Source organism: Tenrec ecaudatus, chromosome 5 (assembly GCF_050624435.1).
Source record: "Tenrec ecaudatus isolate mTenEca1 chromosome 5, mTenEca1.hap1, whole genome shotgun sequence".
NCBI classification, from domain to species: domain Eukaryota; kingdom Metazoa; phylum Chordata; class Mammalia; order Afrosoricida; family Tenrecidae; genus Tenrec; species Tenrec ecaudatus.
The window spans coordinates 162,855,479-162,881,252 of record NC_134534.1 but is presented as its reverse complement, the minus strand read 5'-3'; the positions used below and the strand labels follow the sequence as shown (position 1 = coordinate 162,881,252).

At 46.1% G+C, this 25,774-nt stretch overlaps 1 protein-coding gene across 1 annotated transcript in view; it reads right to left on the bottom strand.

Moving 5' to 3' along the window:
• Nucleotides 1–24,738, bottom strand: part of CNPY1 (canopy FGF signaling regulator 1) — a 55,911-nt gene extending 31,173 nt beyond the window's left edge. Inside the window, exon 1 of the mRNA XM_075550772.1 lies at nucleotides 24,640–24,738. Within this exon, the coding sequence (XP_075406887.1) occupies nucleotides 24,640–24,738 (99 nt within the window). The remainder of the gene's footprint in view (nucleotides 1–24,639) is intronic.
• Between the last annotated feature and the right edge of the window lie 1,036 nt (nucleotides 24,739–25,774).

The following is a 25,774-nucleotide window of genomic DNA, read 5'->3' as shown; positions in this document are numbered from 1 at the left end:
ACACACCCTCTAAGGTAACAATTTGTCCCGCATCCCGCAGCATTTTAAAAAAGTCTCGATTTTGGGAAAGAATGCACGACAAGCTAGGGTATTTGGTTTTCGGCTGCCGTGTGGTTATTTCACCAGGATATGCGTTTTATCAATGGTGTCCTGCTGGTGTCCCGCTTTACCAATGTTAAAATCGGGTCACCTTACATTTGACCCACACGTTCGTAGCAATCGGTCCTACGGAAACAAAATTAGCCAGCCCTATGGATGTATCATCAGAGACGCTCATTGCAGCATTGCCATGCATTGGCACAAACCTGGAAACAACATGAAAATCCACCTATGGGATGAAGGTCTAATTAATTATTTTAAAAAGGAGTTTATCTCAGCGCATTGTTTTATTGTTATTTGAACGTGGCAACAATACAACATCCCAAAATAAAAAGAAATCTGTGCTTATGCGGATATGAGTTTGGAGGAGCAAGGAGAAAGCTCGGAAGCATGCACTTCAATGCTGCTTATGTGCGTGGGGTGGGGGTGGGGGATGACTATGTTTCCCTCTATATAACAGGTTAGGACTATGGATTACTTTTGGAATTTAAAATTTTTAATGAAGAAAAGTCTAAAAGCCCAAAGTAGACTTGTTAGACATATGAGAATTCCATTAGGCCAACCTGTCTACTACTACCTAGAAATTATTCACCATTAATCAAGCATTCCTGCAGACCATTATTAGACCACTGACTTCGAATTACCCAGAAGCCCTTGGTGAGCAGTCTCTCAGCACAGCGGCCACAACCTCAATGAAGAACTCTGACTACAACTTGAGATCTGTCTTGCTAACGAGACAACCTTATTAGTGGAACCCGGTAGCCCCCTGAAGCACTAGAGGAGACCCCTTAAACCTACTTTTTCTTATAGAAGGGAGAGCAGAACTCCCAGACTGCTCAAACTCGGGTAATTCCAATACAGCCAGCGTGCTCCTTCCTTCCAATGTCTTCAGAAAGTTCAAGAAAAAGGGCAGGAGAGGGACCCAGAGAGCCTAATTATTTTTTTCACTTGACTTAAACAATGGGCAGGGGAGGAAGACCCATTTAATATAAATTTTTCAATCTCTCATTGGAGTTTTGTCCATAACCACCTCTTCCTTTAATCACTTTAAAAGTCTTATTACTGGGCCGCGTAGGATTGCTGAAGTGCCAGGTCCCTCCCTGTGCCCCAAACGGATAAGTTCTTGGGCAACTGAGTTTACACAACTCTGCCAACCTTGGCTCTCTCAGTCACAAGTCACTTTTCCTTTGCAATTATGCATTAAATTATGAGGCGGGGGGGGGGGGTGGGGGGCAAGGGAGAGACCACCGAGCATCTGCAGGCACCAGAGTGGAGGCTGGGCTGTAAGGGCTTCTCAAGGAGGAAAGCGAAGGTACAGCAGGAAGGTGGAGAGGCACATGGAAAAGAGAACAGGGTCCCCCCCACCCCTCCCTACCCTTACCCCACGCCCAGCGCTGTAGATGAACAGCCCGTTTCCTAGAGTCAAAGTCTTTCGGACTTGAGGTTCTTTATTGTACAGACTCGGCCCCTCGCCCATTTCTCTTGAAAGAGGCCTTCCTCGGCCTTTTTTTCCAACCACTCTCTTTTGTTAGAGCGCTGGTTCTAGAGAGAATTTCCTACCCGTGAAAAAAAACAACAACGGTGTGCCCGCCAAGATGGCTGGACCCGGGCACCCGGGTGCCTCTAGGGAGGGCTGCAAACCATGGGCAGGGCAGGCACTGGGTCTAAAAGAGGGGACGACTTCTCAGGTCCCCTCAAGTTGCCAGATGGATGGGAGAGAAACCCACGGTGGCCGGATGGCCAGGCTTTCTAAGAAACTGGCGCTGTAGCTGGTTAGGTGAAGTCTTTGGTATATAATTGTTGGCTGTTGGTAAGCTGGATTTGGCCCAATCTTCTGCCACTGATCGACTCTCACAGTCTCCTGCTGCGTGGCTCTGCGCAGCTCTCTAGACAGGCTTCTGGCCGCACCCAACCCAACCAGACACATCCTCTTCCTTCATGTCCTGCTGGGGTGCTGCTCTCCCTGCACAGGGTCTGGCTGCAGTCGGAGATCCAGAACCAACAGAACGCATTTCGAATGCAACTCCAGCAGTCTATTCTTGGTATAGTTACAGACATCGCGTCCTCAAAATGTTGAGAATGCCAGGTCTGCGTGAACGAAGTTGCTGATTTCCCTCGAAGACGCTTTCTCCACCTCGGCCTGGTTGACATCTGGGTGGGAAGATGCTTTGCTGCGGAGGCAGCCCTGTGTGTTGTGGGATGTTTAGCAGCATCCCTGGTCTACCCACAAGATGCCAGCAGCATTTCCAAACCTTGATGGTCTGACATGTCTTTAGACACTGCAACTGTTGCCTGGGGAGCGAAATCATCCCCGGCTGAGAAGCCCTTCCATGAAACTGGTTTAAAAGCTTAAACCTCTGCTCAATGATTCTAATGGGGCAGAAGCCTCTCGCACAAAACTGATGGTCTCCATTCCGTATATGGTTTTCTCTATCAAATCCTTTGATTAGAATGTTGGGACATTCCCAATTTATAAGCTCGGCACAGAACGAATCCCCGCCAGCCCCCTGGCCCGGCCTCTCTGGCCTCATCAGTCCGCACACCCTGCAGTACAAGACTTCCTTCAATACCACACACTGTGTCTGCTCTTCATTCTACTGAGGCTTCTAGTTCTAGAGTGGGTGTTTTGGGGGTTTTTTTTCTTTTGAAAGGAAAAACTGAGTTCATACTAGGCCAAAATGTGCGACAACTTGACAATTTAAGTCTTTGCTGTCTTCTATGCCCACCAGGCCGAGGAAGAAGAGGTCATAAGCTCTCGTAAAGATGTGCAGCCTCAGGAGCCTTCTAAAGGGGCAATAGGAGCCAGAATTGAATCCACAGCCCTGGATTTTCTATTCTACATGCTTATTTTTTTCAAACCAAAGGCCACGAAATATGGTCAATGTTTAGTGCTGGCGCATGACTCTAAGCCAAACGAAAGGATTCATTCTCCTTATAACAGTGGATTTAACATAGAGATAATTGACTCCGTCAGGACATTTAAATATGGGAGGCTAGATAGCATTTAGAAGTTGGAAAAAAAAAAAGTTTGCCCAGTCAGTCTAAGCGGCCCCTGGATCCAATACATGGATCTGCTGAGCATATGTAGACGGGGCCGCTGTGAGATCTTTTAACTGATGGTCAGCAAGCTGCTGAAATGGAAGCTTTCTATCCTGCACCTCCCTCGGCAGTGTGGGGCGTGGGCAATCTGCTTGCCAGGCAGAGGTGTGCTGAATGAGACCCCAGCCACAGATGGGCTAATTCCTGATCTGTATTTCTGCTTTCGAAGAACTGCTCAACCGACCCTTTGGGAGAGTTCCCTATTTCCACCTTCACACACTCAAACTGGCTGGGAGCGAGTAGGAAATGCCAGGAGGAATGTCAGGCCAAGGAGGGCAGGGAGTGGGGGCATGGAACCCTCAGGAAAGCTGCTAGGATGTTCCAAGGACAGAGGCTGATGTGCCTAATGCCTAAGAAGTGGGGAAAAGGGTTCTTTAGCTTTATCGGCTCCCTAAGGCCTAAGCCTGGAGCACAGGGCCAACTGTCTCCCTGGAAAGTCTCTAGAAAGAACCTCCGAGAATGAGTCACCTCCGCTCTGCAAGTTCCCTTGCCTCAAATGTGTGCTTTGAGGGAAAGGATCAGATCAAGCTCCCAAACTGACAGCTTAGGCAAATCTACGATGTGCACACCTATGTTCAAAATCATACATGTGATTGCATTTAGATCCGTGTCTAGGTGTATGGAGTGCAAGATACTGCCTAACTAAAAATGATCCTAAAATTGAGAGAGAGAGAAATCGCACATGCAAATAGTTCTGAAAATCCAACACGATTTTTTTTAATAGCTGATTCATAATAAAGACAAGGGCATTGGTTTTGCTTACAGAAGAGAGCTGTAACTATGTGTGGTCCTGGCTGGCTTTTTTGTTTACTCTGTGCCAATATCTTTTAAAACTGTCCTTCGACAGTGGTTCTCCACCATTTTTATACCAGAACACCTTACAACCCTTTGCTTTATTTTATCTACCACGACTTCCTCAAAGTGTTGCCAGAAATTCTTATCTCCATCAACTCCAACTTAAGATCATTTTCATTTTAAAATTTCCCAAAGCCTTTTTGAAATGTTTGGGTTTTTGTTTTCGTTCTTCAACATGACCCCATATTATAAAAATGGGACAAGACCTCGAGCTACTGTTATAGTTGATGTTTCTTCTCTTGGCTCTAAGGATGTATACAATTCCTGGGGAGCATTGTAAATAGAATTCATTTTACAAATCAGATATGAAAGTGCATTCTCTCAGAAGTGCAAATCCAAACCCCACTGAGCTACTACTTCAGAACAATAGGATGGCTATGCAAGGACATTGGAAAACTGGGTTGGTGAGGATATGGGGAAAATTCAGGAACCCTTCAGGCATTGCTGGTAGAAATGTAAAATGGGACAGCCTCTGTGGAAAATAGCTTGGTTATTCCTCAAAAATTTAAGTATATAAGTACTATATGACCCAGCAACTCCACTCCTGTGTGCATACTCCCAAAGAATTGAAAGCAGGGACTCGAATATGTACCCCAACGCTCACTGCAGCACTATTTACAAGAGCCAAAAGGTGAAAATAATTCAAGTGTCCATAAACAGGTGAATGAATAAACAAAACATGGTACATAGATACAATCGTGTTCAACCATAAAAGAGAAATGACGTTCTGACACACGCAATTCTGTGGACAAGCCTTGAAAACAATAGACCAAGCAAAACAATTTCAGTCACAAAAGAGCAAATACTGTATCATTCAACTTATATCAAATATCTAAGGCAGGAACTTCAGAAAGACAAAAGTTTACAAAGGCTGGGAGTTAGCAGGAATGGGGAGTTATTGCTCAAGGTCTGGGTCACTGTGGGGCAATTGCACAGCATGATAAATGTGATTTATGAATGAACAAAGAGTGAACTCTATGTTACTACAATTCTTTGAAGCATTAAAAAAAACCTCTCTAAAAATAAAAAACCTCTCTACACCTACATTAAATCTCCTGCCTCAGTTTGTCATTAGAAAAGAAGACACCGTAACGTCAAGTATCTCTTTTATACCGAGTATCTCTTTTATACGTACACACACCACTCAAGAGAGCCTTCAAGTACAGTCCGGTGAACAAACCATCCACAGCACACACATGCTGGGTCTGTCCACCCAAGGAAGGGTCAGTAAGACGCGGAGTTTTCCCAAACGACCCGGCAACCATCCTCCAAACACACTGAGCTGCAGACCCCTGTGCCAGGCGAGGCCCTTCCCTCGCCCCTCTCCACCCATCTAAGCCCAGAAGGTGGTAGGGGGTAGGGGGTGGACTCAGCCACCCAGCACCTGATGGTTTTCAGTGGGCAAACAATTGAGAGGGTTCTGAAATTTGACTTGGAATATGCCCATTCCTCCAGGGAGGGAGGGGACAACCAGGACGCCTGTGCCCTTCTCAGAAAAAGCCTCAAAGCAGAGTTAAGTTTGTTCACTTGTAAGGAAGAACGTGCCCAAGTGGTCGGCAGAATCCACTGTCCTAAGAGAGAGCTTTCCCCTAAGCGTGAGAAGCTGGTGCAGGGAAGGAGTGTTCTTGGTCCTGCGTCCAAGTTCTGGAGCAAGCACCGGCTCTCCTTGCCCGCAAGTCTAAGGTCCCACAGGCCAAAACTAATACCAAGTTTGCACCCTACAAAATGCTGCCCCGAGCTAAGCCCTATGACAATCTGAGCACCTTGGACCTCAGAAGTCCTATCTATGGGCTCAAGACGGTATTCTGATTTCATGAGGAAAAACGTAAGAGTTTAAAATTACCTGCTCCCTGTGGCAACGGCTGTCATTCACGCCTCAATCTAATGGAGCAAACTTTTCCAAGCTTTGCTGTCCGTCATTGTTGCCACATCTACCAAGAGGATTAAAAATAATCTCTCTTCCTTTAGATTTTGTGTTACCCCTCCTCCCCCATGCTCTGGGGGCAGCATGAATTTTTAATCCTATGTGGTCTGGGGGGAAGGGGGTGGGCTGGACTCTCAGTCCAGGCAGGTCGTTAACCCCTTGTGGGGGTGGCGATCCTGGAAGCGGGAAAGCCCTGGGGGAAGGCACCCCCTGCTGGCCGGGCTTGGAAGAGCATGGAGTCCTCCTCGCAGGAGCTGGGAAAGGTCGTCCCCATCCGTGTGCTGCAAGACAACTGAGCAGGAGAAAATGCTTTTCGGTTCCTTTTTCTCCAGCACCCAAGGCTCTCAGTCAGTCTCCTGGATGCACTAGGCTGCTCTAGACCCAACTTCCTTGGTCTGTCTCACGCCCTCTCTTTGCTCGATGATAGTGGCAGCAAGCTACTAAGAGTGTGGCCGTCCAGATGCTGGGAACCCTGATCCTCGATGAGCTGCAATACCATCTGCATTGAAGGACGCAGTCTTTGAGCTTCACGGGTAAGTCCTTCCAGTTCTCTCATTTGCACCAAGCCAGGTTTTGCCATCTGCATATTGTTAATGAGTCTTCCTCCAATTGCGGTGGGGTGTTCTCCTTCATACAGCTTCGTGTCTCAGATTATTTGCTCAGCATACAGGCTGAATAAGTGTGGTGTAGAAATACAACCTCGACACACACCTTTCCTGACTTTAAGCCATGCAACCGCCCCTTGCTCTGTTTGAACCCCTGTACAGGCTCCCCGTGAACACCAAGAACGGCTTTGCATTCCCACTTTTCACAAGATTATCCAGAGTTTGCTATGAGCCACACAGTCAAATGCCTTCACGGAGTCGGTAACATGTAGGCAAACACTGTTCTGATACTCTCTGCTTTCGGCCAAGATCCACCTGGCATCAACGATGTACTCCTCACCCCACATCCTCTTCTAACTCCAGCGTGACATCCCTACCAATATGCGGCTGCAACCATTTTCCAGTGATCTTCAACAAAATTTTACTCATGTGTAATGTGAATGGTACTGTTTCATGCTTCCTGCATTCCGGTGGGTCACCCTGGCTAATGTGGGGGGTGTCTTGGCTGTTTTTAAGCAGAAAACATGGTTCTGTGTGTAGCACATATGTGAAGGGTATTGGGGAGACTCTTCTCCCTTATAAACAAACCAGGAAACAGGTAGGAAAGCTCTCTGCGCAAGCTCACTCCCCTGAAGCCAAATCTGACATTGAAAACGTTCCTGCGATTACGCGCAGGCTTTAGGGAAAGACCCAATACTTGTGACGAATCAGAGACACAATTCATGATTTCTTTCCCCTGATTCCTCCTTTGCTGTCCACCATCAGTACCCAGGCCCCATTTATCTCCGTCTCTGCCTCTAGGTCAATAACACAAGTTCCCGGCAAGGTCTCCTGGCTCCTGATTATCAAAGCCAAACCCTTTGGGAAGGTAAAGAGAGCAATTATCCAAGATGGGGTGGAGTCATAAAGCCTATAGGTCCCCATATTCAATCACAACAGCAACGACAAGCATGCAATGTATGGAGATTAACTTGAGAAACACACAGAATCCACATGAAAATTTTTTTAAAGAAACAAGGTTTTTTTAAAAAGTATTAAAAAAAGAAACATCTTTTAAAAATAAAAGACTAGGATAAACAGAGTATGATTAGTAGTAGCAACAATGAGTTGCCTAGCCAGTTTTTATTCCTTTCTTACAAACAGACTACATTTTAGAAAGTGATGAATGAGATCGGCACTTGGCAACCATTCCCTATCCTCCATTGTGTACTGCAAAGGTTGGGCAGCAAACTCCAACATTTTCAAGATACATTTGCACGAGGGTTTTATGTCGAGTTTAAATCTGGCCAATTAGATGCACTGGTGTCATTTGAAGGGCAGAGGGAGGCTGGGGCCATCTTGGCTCTGTTTCTGCTGCTTTCTTTTGGTAAAACTTGAGTCCTTGCACTTTCTGGAGCAGCCCCCAAAGCCCCGTTGTGGACATTGGTTATGAAGAGGAGGATGCTTGCGAGTGTGGAAAATCAGGGTTCAGGCTTCCAGGATTTTCTCAGCTAGTGCAGATCCAGCAGGCATGTCATGACGTCAGAGCCAAAGTCGTAGCAGCATTTGCTGAGCCCTGAATCAAAGCACATGATGGACCGTGCAGGCTGTGGCCTCCTGATTCTCCTCTTCGCTGTCTTCCGTGGAGAGAGCAGCCCCTCTCGTGGCCCAGGTGTGCTGGAGTGAAGCATCTAATTCTCAGGATTCAATTATTTTCTTTGGAAATAGCTGAAGTGATTCTAACTTTGCAATTGGGCCTTGAGCAGGTATAAGCAACATTTGGTAAAATGTTGGTTGTAGTCAATAAACTCTCGGGGATAAGAATCAGAGCAAGGCTATTCTTACCTGGTGGCATAAGCAGTAAGTCTCTAGTTACCATTTCAAATGGGACACTGCTAATTCATGGCATGCAATGGCCAAAAAAGTGACTTAAATTATCACCTGCTGTCACCTGGAAGGAAGTTCCTATGGAAGACCAGGATTCGGAGGAGCAACAAACTGCTGCCCGAGATAAGGACTGTGTCCTGGGCTATTTCTGCCAGCTCTGAGAGGTTAAAAAGCTCACGGGCTGTGCTGAGCTTGATTGTGACAGTCATAGGTTTGGGTAAAGCTCACTCAGGTCACCATATGCTTTAAGTGACACACTGAGTTATTTCTCTTTGTCTCATGTCACCAGGCTCCTCCCCAGCGACCGGTGAGGCAGATACTGCTGTGTGTTCTTCACCCACCATTTCTTTCTCTTCCCCGTCCACTCCCTCAATGATGAGGGCTCTGAGGAGCTGGAAAGTGGAGCCAGCAGATGCGAGAAGCCTGGGTTCCTGAGTGGCCTTGTGGATGGCACTTCCCTGACCACACACACTGGAATACATGCACTAAAAAGGAGTTTCCGTGGTGCGAAGCCACTGAAGCCACGGGATTGTTATAGCAAGGACCTGCAAATGCAATCCGTAAAGAATTACACTTGGAAGTGGATCCAAGATGGTGGGCCAGGCAGATCGTTGATCCAACAACAAAGACTAGTGAAATCAACACTCCTGGAAGCCACAGCTTCAAAGACAAGGGTAAAGAAGTTGATCAATTACCGATGAAAAGATGAGATTGACTTAAAACAGCAAATAAGGAGGCATAAGGTGCAGTAAAGGAGTCTGGTGACACTGAAAGATGAAGTTTTCTTCTCCTAGAGTTCCCGTCTCAGAGACCCATAGGGGCAGTTCTACTCTGTCCAATAGGGTCCCCATGAGTCAGAATCAACTTGACGATGGCAGGAGTCTGGTTTTTGTTTACTTGCACAGCATGCAGACAGAGCCACGTGGTTTGAAATAGCTGATGTATTAAAAAGGAAAAAAGCAGACTTGAGTCAATGGAAAACTAAATTAGCAAAACGATCACACTTCTTAGTATTAATCTGTTAAACAATCAGAAGAAAAGTGAAAACTACAAACATTTTAATTGAATTATGTAGGGCATCATCAAGAGGAATAACTTACCTGGGATCAAGATTCCAGAACAGGAACTTACCAAAAAAAAAAAAACCAAGAAAATTGTTGAAGATTTGTTGAAATAAAAGTTCCATAGTAACATGAAAGATGAGAAATGTTGCATTCAAAATGCTCCACAAACACCAAAGAGACTCGACCTCAAAAGAAAAACAGCAAGACATTTAATAAACAAATTTTCAAAAGATAAAGACAAAAATAAAAAGAATCCTGAAAGCAACTCAGAAAAAATGAACTTGCCTCCAAAGGGAAATCAATAAGATGAAATCCCGAGTTCTTGATCATGCTGGCCAAGACAGTAGGATGAATATGTAAAATTCTGAAAATAATTTGCCAACCAGGAATTATACATAAGTGAAATTGTCACTCACATACAATGGTGAAATTAGTTTGTCTGCACTCCCAGATGAACAAAAATTAAGGGAATTTATAAAACAAACCATACAAACCAAGTGAGAAATCCTAAAGGGAATCCTTTGGACAGAGAACCAACAAAAATAGACACCAACTGGAGATAGACACATAACAAGATCACCTAGAAATCAACCTAGTTTTAAAAAATATGGAAAAGAAAATAAATCTGCAGCTCTGAAAAAAAGGCAACAGTGTCGTCAGCAATTTACAAACAATGATACTTACAAACCCAACAGATAATACATGATGCTTCGGAACGTCAAAGGAAGAAGTCAAGACAATATTAAGATAGAGTGGAGTGTTGGAGACTTGGAAAAGTTATAGAACCACTGCAAACAAAAGAAATCGTTCTCACTAAAATTTAAAAAGCTAATCAGAAAGACACAGTAAACACTAAACGACATTAATGAAAGAAATTATAAGAAAATTTGCAAACAAAATGAACTCAGTGCATAAAAAGTGTATGGAACACAGAAAACATCAATATCACACACAGTGAAATAACAGAAAATTATATCTATCCATAATTATAGTGACTATAAATGGCACAATTAAGACACAAACATGAGCAAAATGAGTAGGAAAATGACCAAGAACTAGACCAAGACCAGAACTACATGGTACTTGACTACCACTGCCGACCACTCTGAGAGGGACCACGATAAGAAATATCTCTCTCTCTCTCTCTCTCTCTCTCTCTCTCTCTCTCTCTCTCTCTATCTATCTATACCCATCTGTGACCCGAGAAAAGGGTTGCACTGCACCCTAGTCTTCCCACAACTCCTTGACTGCTCCTAGCAGATCAATCATAGACTTGTTTACAATATGTTAGGTCACATCATGGGAAAGGGCTCATCTGACAAACTCCTGAGAATTCTGGCATAGCTAAGTTGACACAAAACTTAACTATCACAATAATCTAGAAGATGATATACAACAAGGTTGCTGGCCACATGGCACGAAATGAACAGAACTCCACAGTCATGTTCTTGTGGACTAGAGCGATCCATCCAGTCGGTCTTATTTTCTTCTTTGACGAGACGGAAAAATGAGTCTAGTAAGGGGATGGGGTGATCTATTACCCTCCTCAAGTCTAAACAGGGGTCTCTGGGGCTAAAGGGAGAGGAAAAACAAGACTGAAGCGGACTTGGAGTCCGTAGTAGCACACAAGTTCATTCCAAACATTTTATATATATGTAAAAAATTATATGTATATATATATATATATATATATATATATATAGAGAGAGAGAGAGAGAGAGAGAGAACATCTTTTGTCAAATAGAATTTGGAAAAAAGAGAGAGTAGTTTCAGAGACCAAGGTGAAAGTCGTTTCCTTTCCATCTCCAGTTTCCTCTGAATCTCAATCCTAAAGGCTTTAAAAAGCTCATGGAAAACCCCATTGTCTTTCAGTACCAGTTTCCCATGAGCTTTTTGAAGCCCCTCATAGACCACTGTTCAAGATAGCAGGCTTAGCATGACCAGCAAGGGTGGAAGCTGGACAAGTTGAGAGAGAGCCACTTCACATCTTTGGTTCAAATATTACGTCCCTTGTTCATTTTCAGTTCTCCATCTTACTAGGAACAAGGAGTCCCTGGGGAGCACAAATGGTTAAGCTCTTGAATACTAGTCAAAAGGTAAGTGGTTTGAACCCACTCACAGGTACCTCAGAAGACAAGCCTGGCCATCTTGGAAACCCTATGGAGCAGTTCTCTGTAAACATGGTGTTGGAATCAATGGAAACTCTTGGTAACAACTAGGAGCAATACCTAATAAACTGAAGTTCTTTTGGTTTCTTTAAAAACAAACAAACATCGTGCCTATGTATTACAATCACTCAAGTAAGAATGTATTTGCTATAGCAAAAAAAATTTAAGATAAGCAAAAAGAAAAGAAACTCGATTGTGATCTCACATCTGACCACTATTAATAGTGTGGTGTGTATCAGACCAACTTTCTCCCAATGAACAGATACAGATACACACAGGAGCCATCTGGACATCCTGTAAACAACTCCCTTTTCACACTCACTCCTAGGAAATGCTGGCCTGATTTTTTTCACACAGCAATTTACAGGCTTCTGTGAACATAATTTTACTCACAGTGGTGTCAAAGTAATATATTTACCAACAACTCCCCTAGAACAATTTAGGAATCATCCCCAAATTCCTGCTATCGTTTCTAGCGCAGCACTCCATCCTCATCCCATTCTTTTCTCTGACTTATTTTTTTTTAATGTTTTATTAGGGGCTCATACAACTCTTATCACAGTCCATACATATACATACATCAATTGTATAAAGCACATCCATACATTCTCCACCCCAATCATTCTCAAAGCATTTGCTCTCCACTTAAGGCCTTTGCATCAGGTCCTCTTTTTTTTCCCCTCCCTCCCCACTCCCCCCTCCCTCATGTGCCCTTTGTAATTTATACATCGTTATTTTGTCATATCTTGCTCTATCCGGAGTCTCCCTCCCCCCCCCCTTCTCTGCCGTCCCTCTCCCAGGGAGGAGGTCACATGTGGATCCCTGTAATCAGTTCCCCCTTTCCAACCCACTCACCCTCCACTCTCCCAGCATCGCCCCTCACACCCTTGGTCCTAAAGGTATCATCCACCCTGGATTCCCTGTGCCTCCAGCTCCCATACGCACCAGTGTACAATCTCTGCCCTATCCAGCCCTGCAAGGTAGAATTTGGATCATGGTAGTTGGGGAGAGGAAGCATCCAGGATCTGGGGGAAAGCTGTGCTCTTCATCGGTACTACCTCGCAACCTGACTGACCCATCTCCTCTCCTAAACCCCTCTATGAGGGGATCTCCAGTGGCCGACACTTGGGCCTTGGGTCTCCACTCTGCACTTCCCCCTTCATTCAATATGGTATATATATATATATATATATATATATATATATACACACACACACACAAACACTTATTCTTTTTTTTTTTTTTTTTGCATGATGCCTTATACCTGGTCCCTTTGGCACCTCGTGATCGCACTGGCTGGTGTGCTTCTTCCATGTGGGCTTTTTTGCTTCTGAGCTAGATGGCCGCTTGTTTATCTTCAAGCCTTTAAGACCCCAGACACTATCTCTTTTGATAGCCGGGCACCATCCGCTTTCTTCGCCACATTTGCTTATGCACCCATTTGTCTTCAGCGATCCTATCATGGAGGTGTGCAGCCAATGATATGATGATTTTTTGTTCTTTGATGCCTGATAACTGATCCCTTTGGGATCACTCACTCACACAGGCTGATGTGTTCTTCCATGTGAGCTTTGTTGCTTCTGAGCTAGATGGCCGCTTGTTTATCTTCAAGCCTTTAAGACCCCAGTCACTATCTCTTTTGATAGCCGGGCACCATCAGCTTTCTTCACCACATTTACTTGTTCACCCACTTTGACTTCAGCAGTTGTGTCGGGAGAGTGAGCATCATAGAGTACCAATTTAATAAACGAAAGTATTCATGCATTGAGGGAGTGCTTGAGTAGAGGCCCAAGGTACTTCCGCCACCTTAATATTAAACCTATAAATGTAGACAATTAGATCTATTTCCCCATCCTCATATATATGTTTGCATGTACATGTCTTTGTCTAGACCTCCATAAATGCCCCTTGACTCCCAGTTCTTTCCTCCATCTCCCTTGACTTCCCTCCTGCCCCACCACCATGCTCCGTCCCCACCTGGGCTACAGCTATACCTCTTCTCTACGCAACCTTACCCTTGATCGTTCCCCACCAGGCCTGCCACTCCCCCCTCAGTACCATTTTGGGTCCCATGTTGTTCCTTTGTCCCTGTGTTTATTAACACCACTTCCTTACCCTCCTCCCCCTCCCCCACCCGGAACTGTCTGTCCCCCCGGAACTGTCTGTCCTATTGTTTTTCCTCCAGATAGTTCATCCAGCCTGTCCTATTCAGACAGACCTGTGGAGACACTAACCTGCACGAAAACAAGACAGAGGAAAACAAAGCAACAGTATACAACCAGACAATAAAACAACAAAAACCACTGACAAAGAACAAAACAAAACACTTCACAAAAGAAAGGCTTGTAGTTCGTTCAAGGATCGTTTGCTGGCCCTTAGGAGCGTTTTCCAGTCCAGTCTGTTGGGGCACCACACCCTGGCCCCAAAGTCCATTTTCAGCATTCCCTGGGGACCTTGCCACTCCATTCCCTTGCTGTTCCGCTGCACTCCCCCAGTGCTTTGCCTTGGTGTGGTGGGATCAGGTCAGGTGCAATTCCCACACTGTGTCTCCGGTGCTGTCCCCTGTATCGCCCTTAGTCACTGAGGGGCATCATGACTTATTTTTTAAAAGTAAATAATAATAACAAAACAAGCTTATTCCTCACAGTCCCTTCAGCCACATGCAGGACTCTAAGGATAGATAGTCTTAGGATATTCAGAACGGTCCCTGCTCATCAACGCAGGGATGCTAAACTGCAGTCGCAAATCTGGTGGCATTCTATGGAACTATCCTAGGTAAGTTCGCCCCCTAACTGTGGCCAGGAGAGGTTGGCTCCTCCCCGGCCACAGGAAGTGAGTCTGGTTGGACTTGAGCCTCTCAGAGTGGGCTTACTCCCTTTGAGAAGGGATTGGTTCCGTCTTGGCCAGTGGAAGCATTCCTGGCCCAGAAGATCTAAGGGAACGCCATTCTGGCGTTCTAGCGGGCGGTCCTGGTCAAGACTCCCAGTTGTTCACAAGGCGCCAAAGGCCAAGCATTCCCCTTTTCGGTTTTGAAGTTTGCTGCTTGTGTGTTTTACCGACAGCTGTGCAGCCACTTTGAGTTCATGAGGAGACTCCATCTGAGAGGTAGAGCTCGCAAACACACAAGCAAAAAGACAAAAATCAAGTCATTCGTAACATCAGTGTGCCACTGGATTACCCGGACCCCAAACTGCCTATGTCGTCCAAGACATCCCGTTTGGTTAAAGCAGAAGACAACTTTACGAGATGGGTCAACAGAACAGCCACTGCAATGGACTCCAACACACCAACAATCAAGCTCATGGCACAGGGATGGGCAGCATTTTGTTCTGTTGGACAAAAGGTTGCCTGGAATTAGAGTCAACTCAACCACAATGACAAGAGCTGCTCTATGTTCAGACATTTATTATATGGGATAATAAAACTTCCTACTTCCTATGCCAGTTGAATACTTTGGGGTTTTTTTCCCTGTTGAACCTAAAAGCCTCTCATTACAACACATGTGAGATGAGTGGTGTGTGTGTGTATATATATATATATATATATATATATATATATATATATATATATATATATTAGAAAGTACAGTCCCTGCCTTCGCTTGTATTGCTTCCCCAGCCCTCTCCTTTCTCGTTACCCACCCACATCCCCTGTTTCCTTCAGGGTAATGTCTATCCAAATAATTCATATCGTGGACACTCAAGGGTACAAGCCAGAGTCAGGAGTTCAGCTTCTCCACCAACAACTGGGTGGCCTTAGGCCAACAGAGCCCATCAGCTTTGACTTTTCCATGTATAACATTGGAAGGGAGACACAACGCTTATTTGATGCTGTTGTGGTGAGAATCAGCTGAGGATGTTCAAACATTCTTAGCACTATCTTCAGCGTACAAAAAGTCCTGGACCAATAGTAATTGTTACATTGCTACGAATGCACCTCACTTGCCTCGTGACTCACTGTTTCTCCTCTGAGTTCCTTGGCTCTTAAAGTCCATGCCATGAAATTGGTCCTGGGTCTTCACACTGCTTCCTATCTAGGTCTCTGTGATTAGAGTGTAAACTCCTTTGGTGTACGAATTCCTTCCCTGTCTTACCCCACACCTTGCATGAGTCGACCTGCCTCCCTGGTGCATTGATTGACTCTGGGGAGGGCAGATGAGCCCCAGCTACTGTGCCAGAGCACATGATTGGGAAGGTGTAGGCTCAGAGACATGAGGCAACTGCGAGCTGGGAACACTTCTGGGGCTTGGGGACAGCAGCTCGGCCATCAACTTCGGAGGGCCTCACTTTTCCAGTCTGTAAACTGTACAAACCACCAAGTCCTAAGCTCTTATGCCGACTATCTAGCCGCACAGTTCCCGGGGTGCTTTTGTTTTGTTTTGGTTTGTTGTTGCATAAAGCGTCAGATAGGAATTACTGCGGCATTGCTTGGGTATTAATAGTCTTCCCAAGCAAAATGTCTTTAGGCGACCATTCCATGCTGGGGACACCATCTGCTCGGGTGATTTTCAAGGTTTTAGAACACGGCCCATATTTTTATATTGCAATTCATCACACACAGAAGTTTCACAAAGCAATGGTTTTGTCTAAGATGTACTGAGATTTTAGAGTTTCTTTAAAAGGCTGGTTACCATACACTTACACCAGTTTCATGAATGACTATGTCCAGTCTGAAAAGTACTACTGGACTGAGTGGCCCTCTAGCTCCCTGCTGACAGTTTACAACAGCATTTTTGTTAGTATCGTCCCCACATACAATTATTCGGGTGTGTGCTGCCCAACTCCAGGGTACTGTCGTAATGGAGAGCAGGAGTACTGTGGAATCCCACAATTATTTGGGTGTGTGTTGCACAATTCCAGGGTACTGTTGTAATGGAGAGCAGGGGTACTGTAGAATCCCACAATTATTCAGGTTGTGTACCGCACAACTCCAGGGTACTGTCGTAATGGAGAGCAGGAGTACTGTGGAATCCCACAATTATTTGGGTGTGTGTTGCACAATTCCAGGGTACTGTTGTAATGGAGAGCAGGGGTACTGTAGAATCCCACAATTATTCAGGTTGTGTACCGCACAACTCCAGGGTACTGTCGTAATGGAGAGCAGGGGTACTGTGACATCCCAGGCTTGTGCAGCACGTAGCAGTATGAGGCAACAAATGACTGGAGCCTGTCTCCATGTCTTTATCTGTAAATTAACTTACTACCAAGTTGTCATAGTAAAGTGAGCCATGAAAAGCACTTGAGCCTGGTCTGCATTTCCTCATGAAACAGGTGATAGCAGCCCTATTTCCCTTCCAGAGTCGTTAACAATGTTTAACAAAAGGTACTGCCATCATCCCTCCGCATTCCAGCCCCAGCTTCTGCACCCGCAGTTTCAACCAACCAACCATGGATCCAAACTTGGGGTAGACTGATAGAGAAGGGGACCCTGGTGACATAGTGGTTACACATTGGGCTGTACTCTGCAAGATCTGCAGTTCAAAACCACCAGCCGCTCCTGGGAGAATGATGGAGCTTTCTGCTCTCTTAAGCACTTAACAGTCTTAGGAGCTCCCGGGGGAAATTCTGTCCTGTCCTTTTGCATTGCCTGGGTGGCCATCGACTGCATGGCAGCGAGACTGATGGGTGTTTGTTTGTTGATAATGATGGCAATTAGGAGTCAAAGTGATCCCTCAAAGGCTAAGAAGGAGAGTAAGGAGCTGTTTCCATCATATTTGCTTTGAACTAGGTATTCTAAGTAACCTAGAATAAAGAAGCCCCAGAGCACTGTGGGTAAGCTTGGCCTGCTGACTGCACAACTGCAAAGTTCAAGCCAACCAGCTGCTCTGAGTGGCTTTGTAAAGATGAACACCCCGGGAAACAATATAAGGTCACTATGAATTGGAATCGGCTTGATGGCATTAGGCATTGGGTGGATTGGTGATGATTTCAAGCATACGGGAGGATGTGTAAGTTATTTGCAAATATAATGCAATCTTATATAAGGGACTTGAGGACCAATGGCTTTTGGCGTCTACAGGATGGTCCTGGAGCCAATCCGCGGCAGATACCTGAAGCCTGGCTGTAGAGAGTGGAAACTAGATGTTGCTCCATCATCGCTATTACTGATTGGTGCCTCTTTTTTCCTGGGGCGTTTATGGTTTGAAGAAGAACTCGGCATAGTTCTCAACTCGTCAGCAAGGCCCAGGCACCCAGTTTGCGTTGGGTACTTTCATTTGCCACTCAGGCGTTTAGCAAATGTGCACTGAGTACCTCCTGGGTCCCAAGCACAGGGAGCCAGGGAACGCAGAGTTTCAATATGCAAAACAAACACCGCTCCAGGCTCGAGATCGGTCTTCAGAACAGCTCTGGGCTTCCTCCCTCCTTCCTGGAGGCTTGGCTTTCAGCGTTTGGAGGACAGGGAAATAAATATTTGTAAACATAAAACCACTGGCCTGATTCATTGCTGTGTTTACTGTCTGCCATGAATCCCGTTGTTTAAAAAGAATTTTTTTAAACAAGAAGCAACCTCGGTGCTGAAACGCTGGCTGCCTCTTGCTAAACACACAGGCCTTTGTACAACACAGGAGAAATGTCACGCGGAGCATGCTCTCTCGGAATGCAGCCAGCGGGAGTGGTCTCTCACCTGTCACCAGCAACCTGGGTGCCATGTGGCGCTGGCTCTGAACCCGGGACTTCAATGAGCTCGCCTCCGCAGAGCCTCGCTAGCTGACGAGAGAGTCTGTGAACGCAGAGGACCAGCACTCTGCAACTCATAGCAGCATTAAGCAAGACTGGCTGGATGCAGATTAATTTCTTCTTCTAACAAGAGAGGGAGGGAGGGAGGGAGCGAGGGAGGGAGAGAGAGAGAGAGAGAGAGAACACAGCACCAAGTACCGCAGCTAAGGAAGGTGCTTACAACACATCTGGCAAGTTGGGGGGTCCACACACACACACACCCTGGCTGCTCCCTCTGCCATCCCTATTTTTATGGGCTGTCACATAAAATGGACAACCTGCTGACCTCTAAGTCGCCCTGGAGGATGCTATCCATGACAAGGAAAGATATTTATTTTCTAATTATTCCCAGCGCCCCAGGACCCTTTCCTGGTTCCCTCCTAGCCCTGGCTGGGCTAGCCCTGGGGGAGGCAAAAGAGTCTGGGTTTGGCTTTGAGGCTCCCCACAGGCAGCCTCAGAAGTCCTCGGGCCCCAGCAGTGACCCTGTAGTCCCCCCGACTGCCAAGAACGCAGAGGGACTGGCCTGGGTTGAGTCCCTCCCCCAGGGCTGACCTCATTCTGGTGTGTGGCTGCTGGTAACAGCTCCCAGGTTCTCCTGTCCAGGAAACCTTTGCAGTTGAAGGGCATAAAGTCACACACAATTCAAAGGGAGCGTGAGTATCATTGCCAGACCCGCAGAGGAGAGAGAGCTTGCCTTAGGGGCCTTTGACTACTCTCTCTGGGTTCACCATGGTGGGAGGATCAGAAAACATGGCGAGGGAGAGGAAGTGGCATAGAAGAGGGAGGGCAGTCAGTCCGGAGCCACTGAGGCACGGGGCCACGATGGAAAGCAACACAGAGCAAGCTTCAAGACCCTGTAGACACTTCTACTCAGGGGGTTTATGACCCCTCCCAGGACTGCTCCCCAAGGAAGCTTTTTCCCCTCCCCCTGAGAAGTGGAGAATGCTTCAAGAGGGCAGGGGTGCCCGCTGGCAACCAGTGGACATCGAGGGCCCAGGGAAACAGAGCCGAGAGCACCTGCTACAGCTCCCCACCCTTCATAGCCTCTTCTTCCTGAGTCCCAGCCAGTCTCCCCAAACGCCGCCCCACCCATGCCCTTTCCTGCTAGCTCTCAGAGGTAACCACCTGATTACCTCACTGTCGCTCATGAAGAAACACCAGCACCACCACCCCTGCCTGCTATGACACCAACCCCCTGGGCCGAGGACCGCCACGTTGCCCACCCCGCAAAGTCAGACAAACCCACAGGGGTTTGTACAGCACCCGCAGTCCCTCCGGAGTAAGGCACTCAACGGGTTAGGGAGACGCACTGGCTCCGCCAGAGGGGTCTTGGCCATTTCCAAGTGGGTCCAAGGTGGAGAGATTTCCCTTGAACGGCAGTAGATCGCAGGGGCTGGTTCTTTGAGAGAGCCCGGGGACCTGTGGTGTGAAAGCAGCAGAAGCGCCTCCTTCGCGTTTGCTCCTCAGCTCAAGGGCCTGCGATAGAGTCGGGCGTGCTGCTGCACCTTGATCCCTGCCAAGTGGAACGTCCTCAAGGACACAGAAAGGCAGGGGAGAGTGGTGGCCTATTTTCTCCAGGTGAATTTAAATTCATTTTGGGATTAGCACTGGAGACACTCCGGGCACCTACGTGCGCATTCAAAGGATGCAGTCTAGGAGTATTAAGCGTGAAAGCCCACATCGGCACTGTCTAAATCCCAGGGTGGGACCTTCATTAACTGTGGGACCTTAGGCCCCTTTTACCGACTCTAAAAATTCACATCAGTAAATTGGAAATCATCGTTATTTTGTAAGGCCGTTGCCAGGGTCATATCTCATTGAAAAATTGTCACACAGTAGGGGCTCCACAGAGTCTAGCCAGTTTCCTCATGGCCATGCCCTTGGTGGCTGTTGGTCCCTTCCTGGCTCTGCCACCGAGCCTCTTTTCCTAGGACTCTAGTTGCTTCCTTTTACTTTAGTCCTTTACCTGGAGACCCTCTTGTGTTGGCAGGACAGACTGATTCCTTTCTAGCTATACACGTGCTTCCTGGTCCATGTGCAAAGCATCCCATAGTCCTTTGAGAAGGTCATAACAAAACATTTGCTATTTTTACCACTTGAAAGCTATCTTTCAATGGCATTAATTCACCACGTTGTGCAACTATCCCTACTAACTACTTCCAAAATGTTCTCCATCCCCTCAAATCCAAACTCTACCCAGGAAGCAATTACTCCCTCTTCTCCCCTCTCTCCTTAGCCCCTGCCGCTACCCAACTGACTACGCATTTGCGCATTCTAGAATATCATTTAAGTGGACTCAAACAATATTTGTTCTCTTGTGTGTGCTTTATAATATTTTCAAGGAGATAAACCATATTTTAAGCTATTAAAACATGATCTTTCCATTTGCTTTTGAAACACCCATGCACACACACATACACACACACACGAGAATTTTGGTAGCCCTGGCTAACAGTAGGAGACCCTGTGGGGCTGGGGTCAAGGAGCACTCTGCTCCCTCCTCTGCACGTGCTGCTCCAGGAGAGAACATAGACCACGCCTCAAGAGACCATACAGGACCTCAGTCAGACTGGCTAGATCCATGCATCAGACCTGCAGTGGAGTTGCTAATGGACTCCTCCGGCCATTCTCAAGTTAGCATGATCATCCCACTGAATTATTTTTGGAGGTAGGTCTTTACAAGTGTGCGCTTACAACCTTGAGAGGCGAAGACTCAAACGAAGGTCCTTGAGCTCCTCTTCCTCTTTGGTGGGAGATGCACTGACTTGTGGATGAAATCTATGAGCTTTTTAACTCAGAACATCCCTCAGAGTGTCGGCAAGGTAAACAGATCACATTTCTGGTTTCTCTGGGTATTATCCTTTCACTCACGTTAAAGACAAAGAAACTTCAGAGTTTTCCAACTTGTTCTGTCTAAACTTGATCAGCCATGCCATTAAGCTGCATGGACAAGTACGGGTAAATGTTGCCCTGAGAAGGTTGCAGGCAAAGAGGTTAGAAGTTAGAAAACATGGCCTTAGTGATAGAAACATCACCAGGGAATTGTATGATTGAATTTTTCAGAATCAATGACTTATTCATTGTCATTACCTTTACCAAAAGACAGAAACAGCAACTATGCACATGAACCTTGCCAAATGAAATACACAGGAATCAAATAGACATCTACGGAAAGAGACAATGGTGACGCTTAGCCAACTGGAGAGATCCATATTTGTACCCAATGTAAAGAAAAGCGAAGGAACAGAATGCAGAACTTAGTGAGCACTAGCATTAATATTACAAGCAAGTGGAATCTTGCTGAAGTTCATTTTAAATGGCTTCCAGCAGTCCGTTAGCAGGACACTGCGAGAAACTCAAGTGGGTTCAGAAGAGGATACGGAATAAAAGATAGCACTGCTGGTGTCAGTTGGATCCTGGATGAAAGTAGAGACTATCAGAAAGATATTTACCTGTCGTATTGACCATGCAAAAGCATCCAATTGTGTGGATCCTAACAAATTATGGATAGCATTGTGAAGAATGAGAATAGTGCTGATGCAGAAACGGCAAACAGGCAGTACTTCAAGCAGAATGCGACCTTAAAGTCGGGAAAGGTGTCCATCAGGGTTGGATCCTTTCACCATGTTTATTCCATTTATACGCTGAGCTAATAAGAGAGGGAGGTGGCATCGAGATTGGAGGAAGATTGTGAACAACCAAAAACATAGAGATGGCATAATTTTGCTTGCTGAAAGTGAAGAAGATTTGAAACTTTGATTAAAATTTTAAAACTACAGGCTTTGATATAGGTTATACTTCAGAGAAGTAAAAATCCTCACATGTTGGCCAATAAATGGAGAAAAGAATGAAGTTCAAAGATCTCATTTTACTTGACTCAATAATCCATCAATAGAAATAAACTCTTACCGTCATTGAGTTAATTCTGACTCACAGCGAGTCCGTGGACAGGAAGAACTGCCCCTGTGGGTTTCCAAGGCTATACATATCTACAGAAGCAGAAAGCCTCATCTTTCTCCACCAAAGAGCTTGGGGCTTGAACTGCTGACCTTGGGTGTTAGCAACTCAACTCATAGCCAACTGTGCACCAGGGCTCCTATTCCAGTTTCTCCTCGGATATTATAAGAATGTTGCCTACAGAAATAGCAGCCAAGAAATTAAACAACAGATGGGGAAAATCTGCTGCAGAAGACCTTTTTTTTTAGTATTTAAACGCAAAGATGTCACGTGGAGGACTAAGGAGTATCTGATCCAAATCATAGTATTTTCAATTTCTTTATAGCATATGAAAAGTAAACCAGGAATAAGGAAGACCAAAGAGGGATTGATGCATTTTAAATATAGTGTTGTCAAAATTGAATACGCCACAGTGATTTTTTTGTGTGTGCCAACATGACTCCCACGGATCATGTGGGTAGACCTCAGCCTGTCAGTCGGGTCGCAGCTTGATTGGAGGGTGATGGAGATAAATGGCTCCCGGGAAGTGGGCCTCTCTCTGCTTCCACCTTCCAAGTCACGTGGAACCACACTGAGACCTGTGAGAGCCCTGGAGATGCTTCCACCCCTACTGAAGCCACCAGACTTTGCACCCACTGGCCTGTGATCTTCCAGCATTTTTGCATCATTGTATGTGCTGCGTGAATCTAGAAAGGGATTTATGGACGAGTATCAGATTTGTGGACTAATATCAGACTTATGGACTTGATCTGGACTGGGCTGGGACGTTTTCTTAATATACAATTACTCTTTGATATAAAGGTCTTTCGTGCGTGTGTGTGTGTGTGTGTGTGTGTGTATGCGTGTGTGTATTTGTTTTTCTAGTTAACACAGTCTAACACAGCCATGGACTATCAAAAGAATGAACACATTTTTCCTGGGAGAAGCACAATCAGAGTGCTCCTTAGACATGAGGATAGCCAGACCTGGTCTTACTTGGGACATGTTACCAGTTAGAGACCAGTCCCTGGAGAAGGACATTGTAATGGGGAGAATGTCAGAAAGAAAAACAAAAAAGAAGACCTTCAATGAGAATGGATTGACGCAGTGACTTCAACAATGGCTCAAACACCGCCAGGACTGCAGGGCGTGGTCCAGGGGAGTTTTATTCTGTTGAACACAGGCTTATGATGAGCAGGAACCAACCCTTACAACAACATGACCGCTCTAAAAGAATCTCTCCCTTGTGCACTCTAACACGCCGCAAGCTGCTCTGGCAGATCTTTTCCTACCCAGACCCTGAACCTCTTCACCTGGAGCCTTCATTTCCGACAGAGGTGGGAAAAACACAGCCGTTGACTATTTTATTTGCTCTAAAATAGAGTAGACTATGCGGGGACAAGAAACTGTGAGGAACTCAAAGCCAATGTCTACTGGTTCTGAGTTAGATAACACTGGGAAACGGCTTTTCTAATTACATTTTGCTTAAGCTAAAATTAGTTGCTGTGGAATCATCTCTAACACATGGCAGCCCCGTGTGTGTCTGAGAGGAACTGCACTCAGAAGAGTTTTGCGATGGCTGATTATTTTTTCAGAAGTAGGCATGGGCTCAAATCGCCAACTTTGGGCAAGCAGGCAAGTGCATTGACTATTTTGCACTATGTTCTGAGCATCTATTTATTACCGAGCACGAAAGGTGATTGCGGAAAGACTGGAGGCAGAAGCCAGCGTTTGCGGTCGATCCCCTGCCCTCCTAGATTCTCAGACTTCATCAGTGCAGTGTAAGAAGCTACCGATCTCCATGCATGCAGCCCCTCTGGATGGTCTCCAGAGATAGGGAGCATGTCTTCTGTCCCCTCGGTGGGGTGTCTGACCTACCAGGGAAACAGCTGCTGCTGTGTCTTATCCTGCATCCCCTATAGGAATCTTGCAGCCCTTGGCTTGTGAGAAGGTGGTGGTGTGTCTGGAGGAGGGGTATTTGGCCTTTGAGTCATACGCCCTCCCAGCCCCCCTGGGCCTCCTGCTGGCCTTGTCCAAGACCCACTGAGGCACTATTTTTATCCTGATGAACAATAGTGCTAAAATGTCTTCTGACTTGACAAGACACAAAATTTAGGTGCTGGGAGAGATACTTCAATTTCAAGCTTAAAGATTACTTTGGGTCCCCGAGGACTCAGAAGCAATTTAGAGCTGAGACCCTGCACAAGAGAAAGGTTAGAAGATTAAGACCAACTGCTGTTTTGATAAATGGTTGGTAATTGCCCATATCCGCAATTATACACTGGCACATAATTTCTTTTCCGCTACCTTTCTCCTCTCCTGCGTCCCATCAGGATTGATGCGGAAGGAGCCCACCTTGATCTTCTTCTGCCGAACCCTGGTGACGTCATACTCCACCTCGTCCATCAGGGCCCTGCAGGCTAACCAAGACACAAAACACGCTGGCGTGAGACAGGAGAAGAGGAGGCAGAGGCAAGGGGAGCCGGCTCCTTTCTGCACCATCCTTAGCAGTGGCGATGAGCATTGCCTTCATACTCTACACATGAGAAGGGGGGGCTCATCCTCTGGCTGCTGGTGACAAGCAACAGTGTGCAGAGTTCTCAGAGATAGCTCTGCTCAGACTATTTCTCTTCCTAGACTTGTTCTGCACTCGTTTTTGGTTGTTGTTTTTTTAACCACATGCCTGTCTTATATTCTTATTTAAAAACATATACATTTTAAAAAGACTAAAACGAGTTATGCTTGGGATTGAACAGAGATCCTGAAGTTTCACTGTGGTGCGTTAAGCTGTGCTGTGGCGGCGTGCATGCTCCTGCGATGCTGGACACCCTGCCTAGTAGTTTAAGTACTGGCGGGGTCAACTATTGGGGATAGGTTTCCGTGGCGCTGCTGGATTCCTTAGCGTCCACACTAAGAGGGAAGGCTTGGGAATCGACTTCCAAACAACAGCCAATGAAAACTCTGTGGATGACAACAGAAAGTATGGGAAGATGAGACCCCGGGCTAGAACGGCCCCTGGGGGTCCTGAGACTGTCACTCTTCAGAGGAGTAGAGACCCTCATCTTTCTCCCATGGAAGGCTGGTAGGTTTGAACTGCCAACCTTGCAGTTAGCAGCCCAAAGTGTAACCACTGCACCACCAGGGCTCCTGGGTTGGAGGCACTCCAAACACATCTGTGAAGTGAAGATGACAGTAGGATGGCTAGCACTGGGCTGTAAAGAGTACATGTCCTGACATAGCAAAAACTGGGCAGAGAATCAACCACACACGACTCCGCCCTTCCCCAGCCATGTGCCTCTCAATAGCTGGCTGCTCTCATGTAACCAGCTTGTACCCCGCTTGGTACAAGTAGTTAATATGCTGGACTGGTACACAAAAGGCTGGTGGTTGGCATCTGCCCAGAGGTGTCGCAGAGGAAGGACCTGATCATGGACTTCTGAAA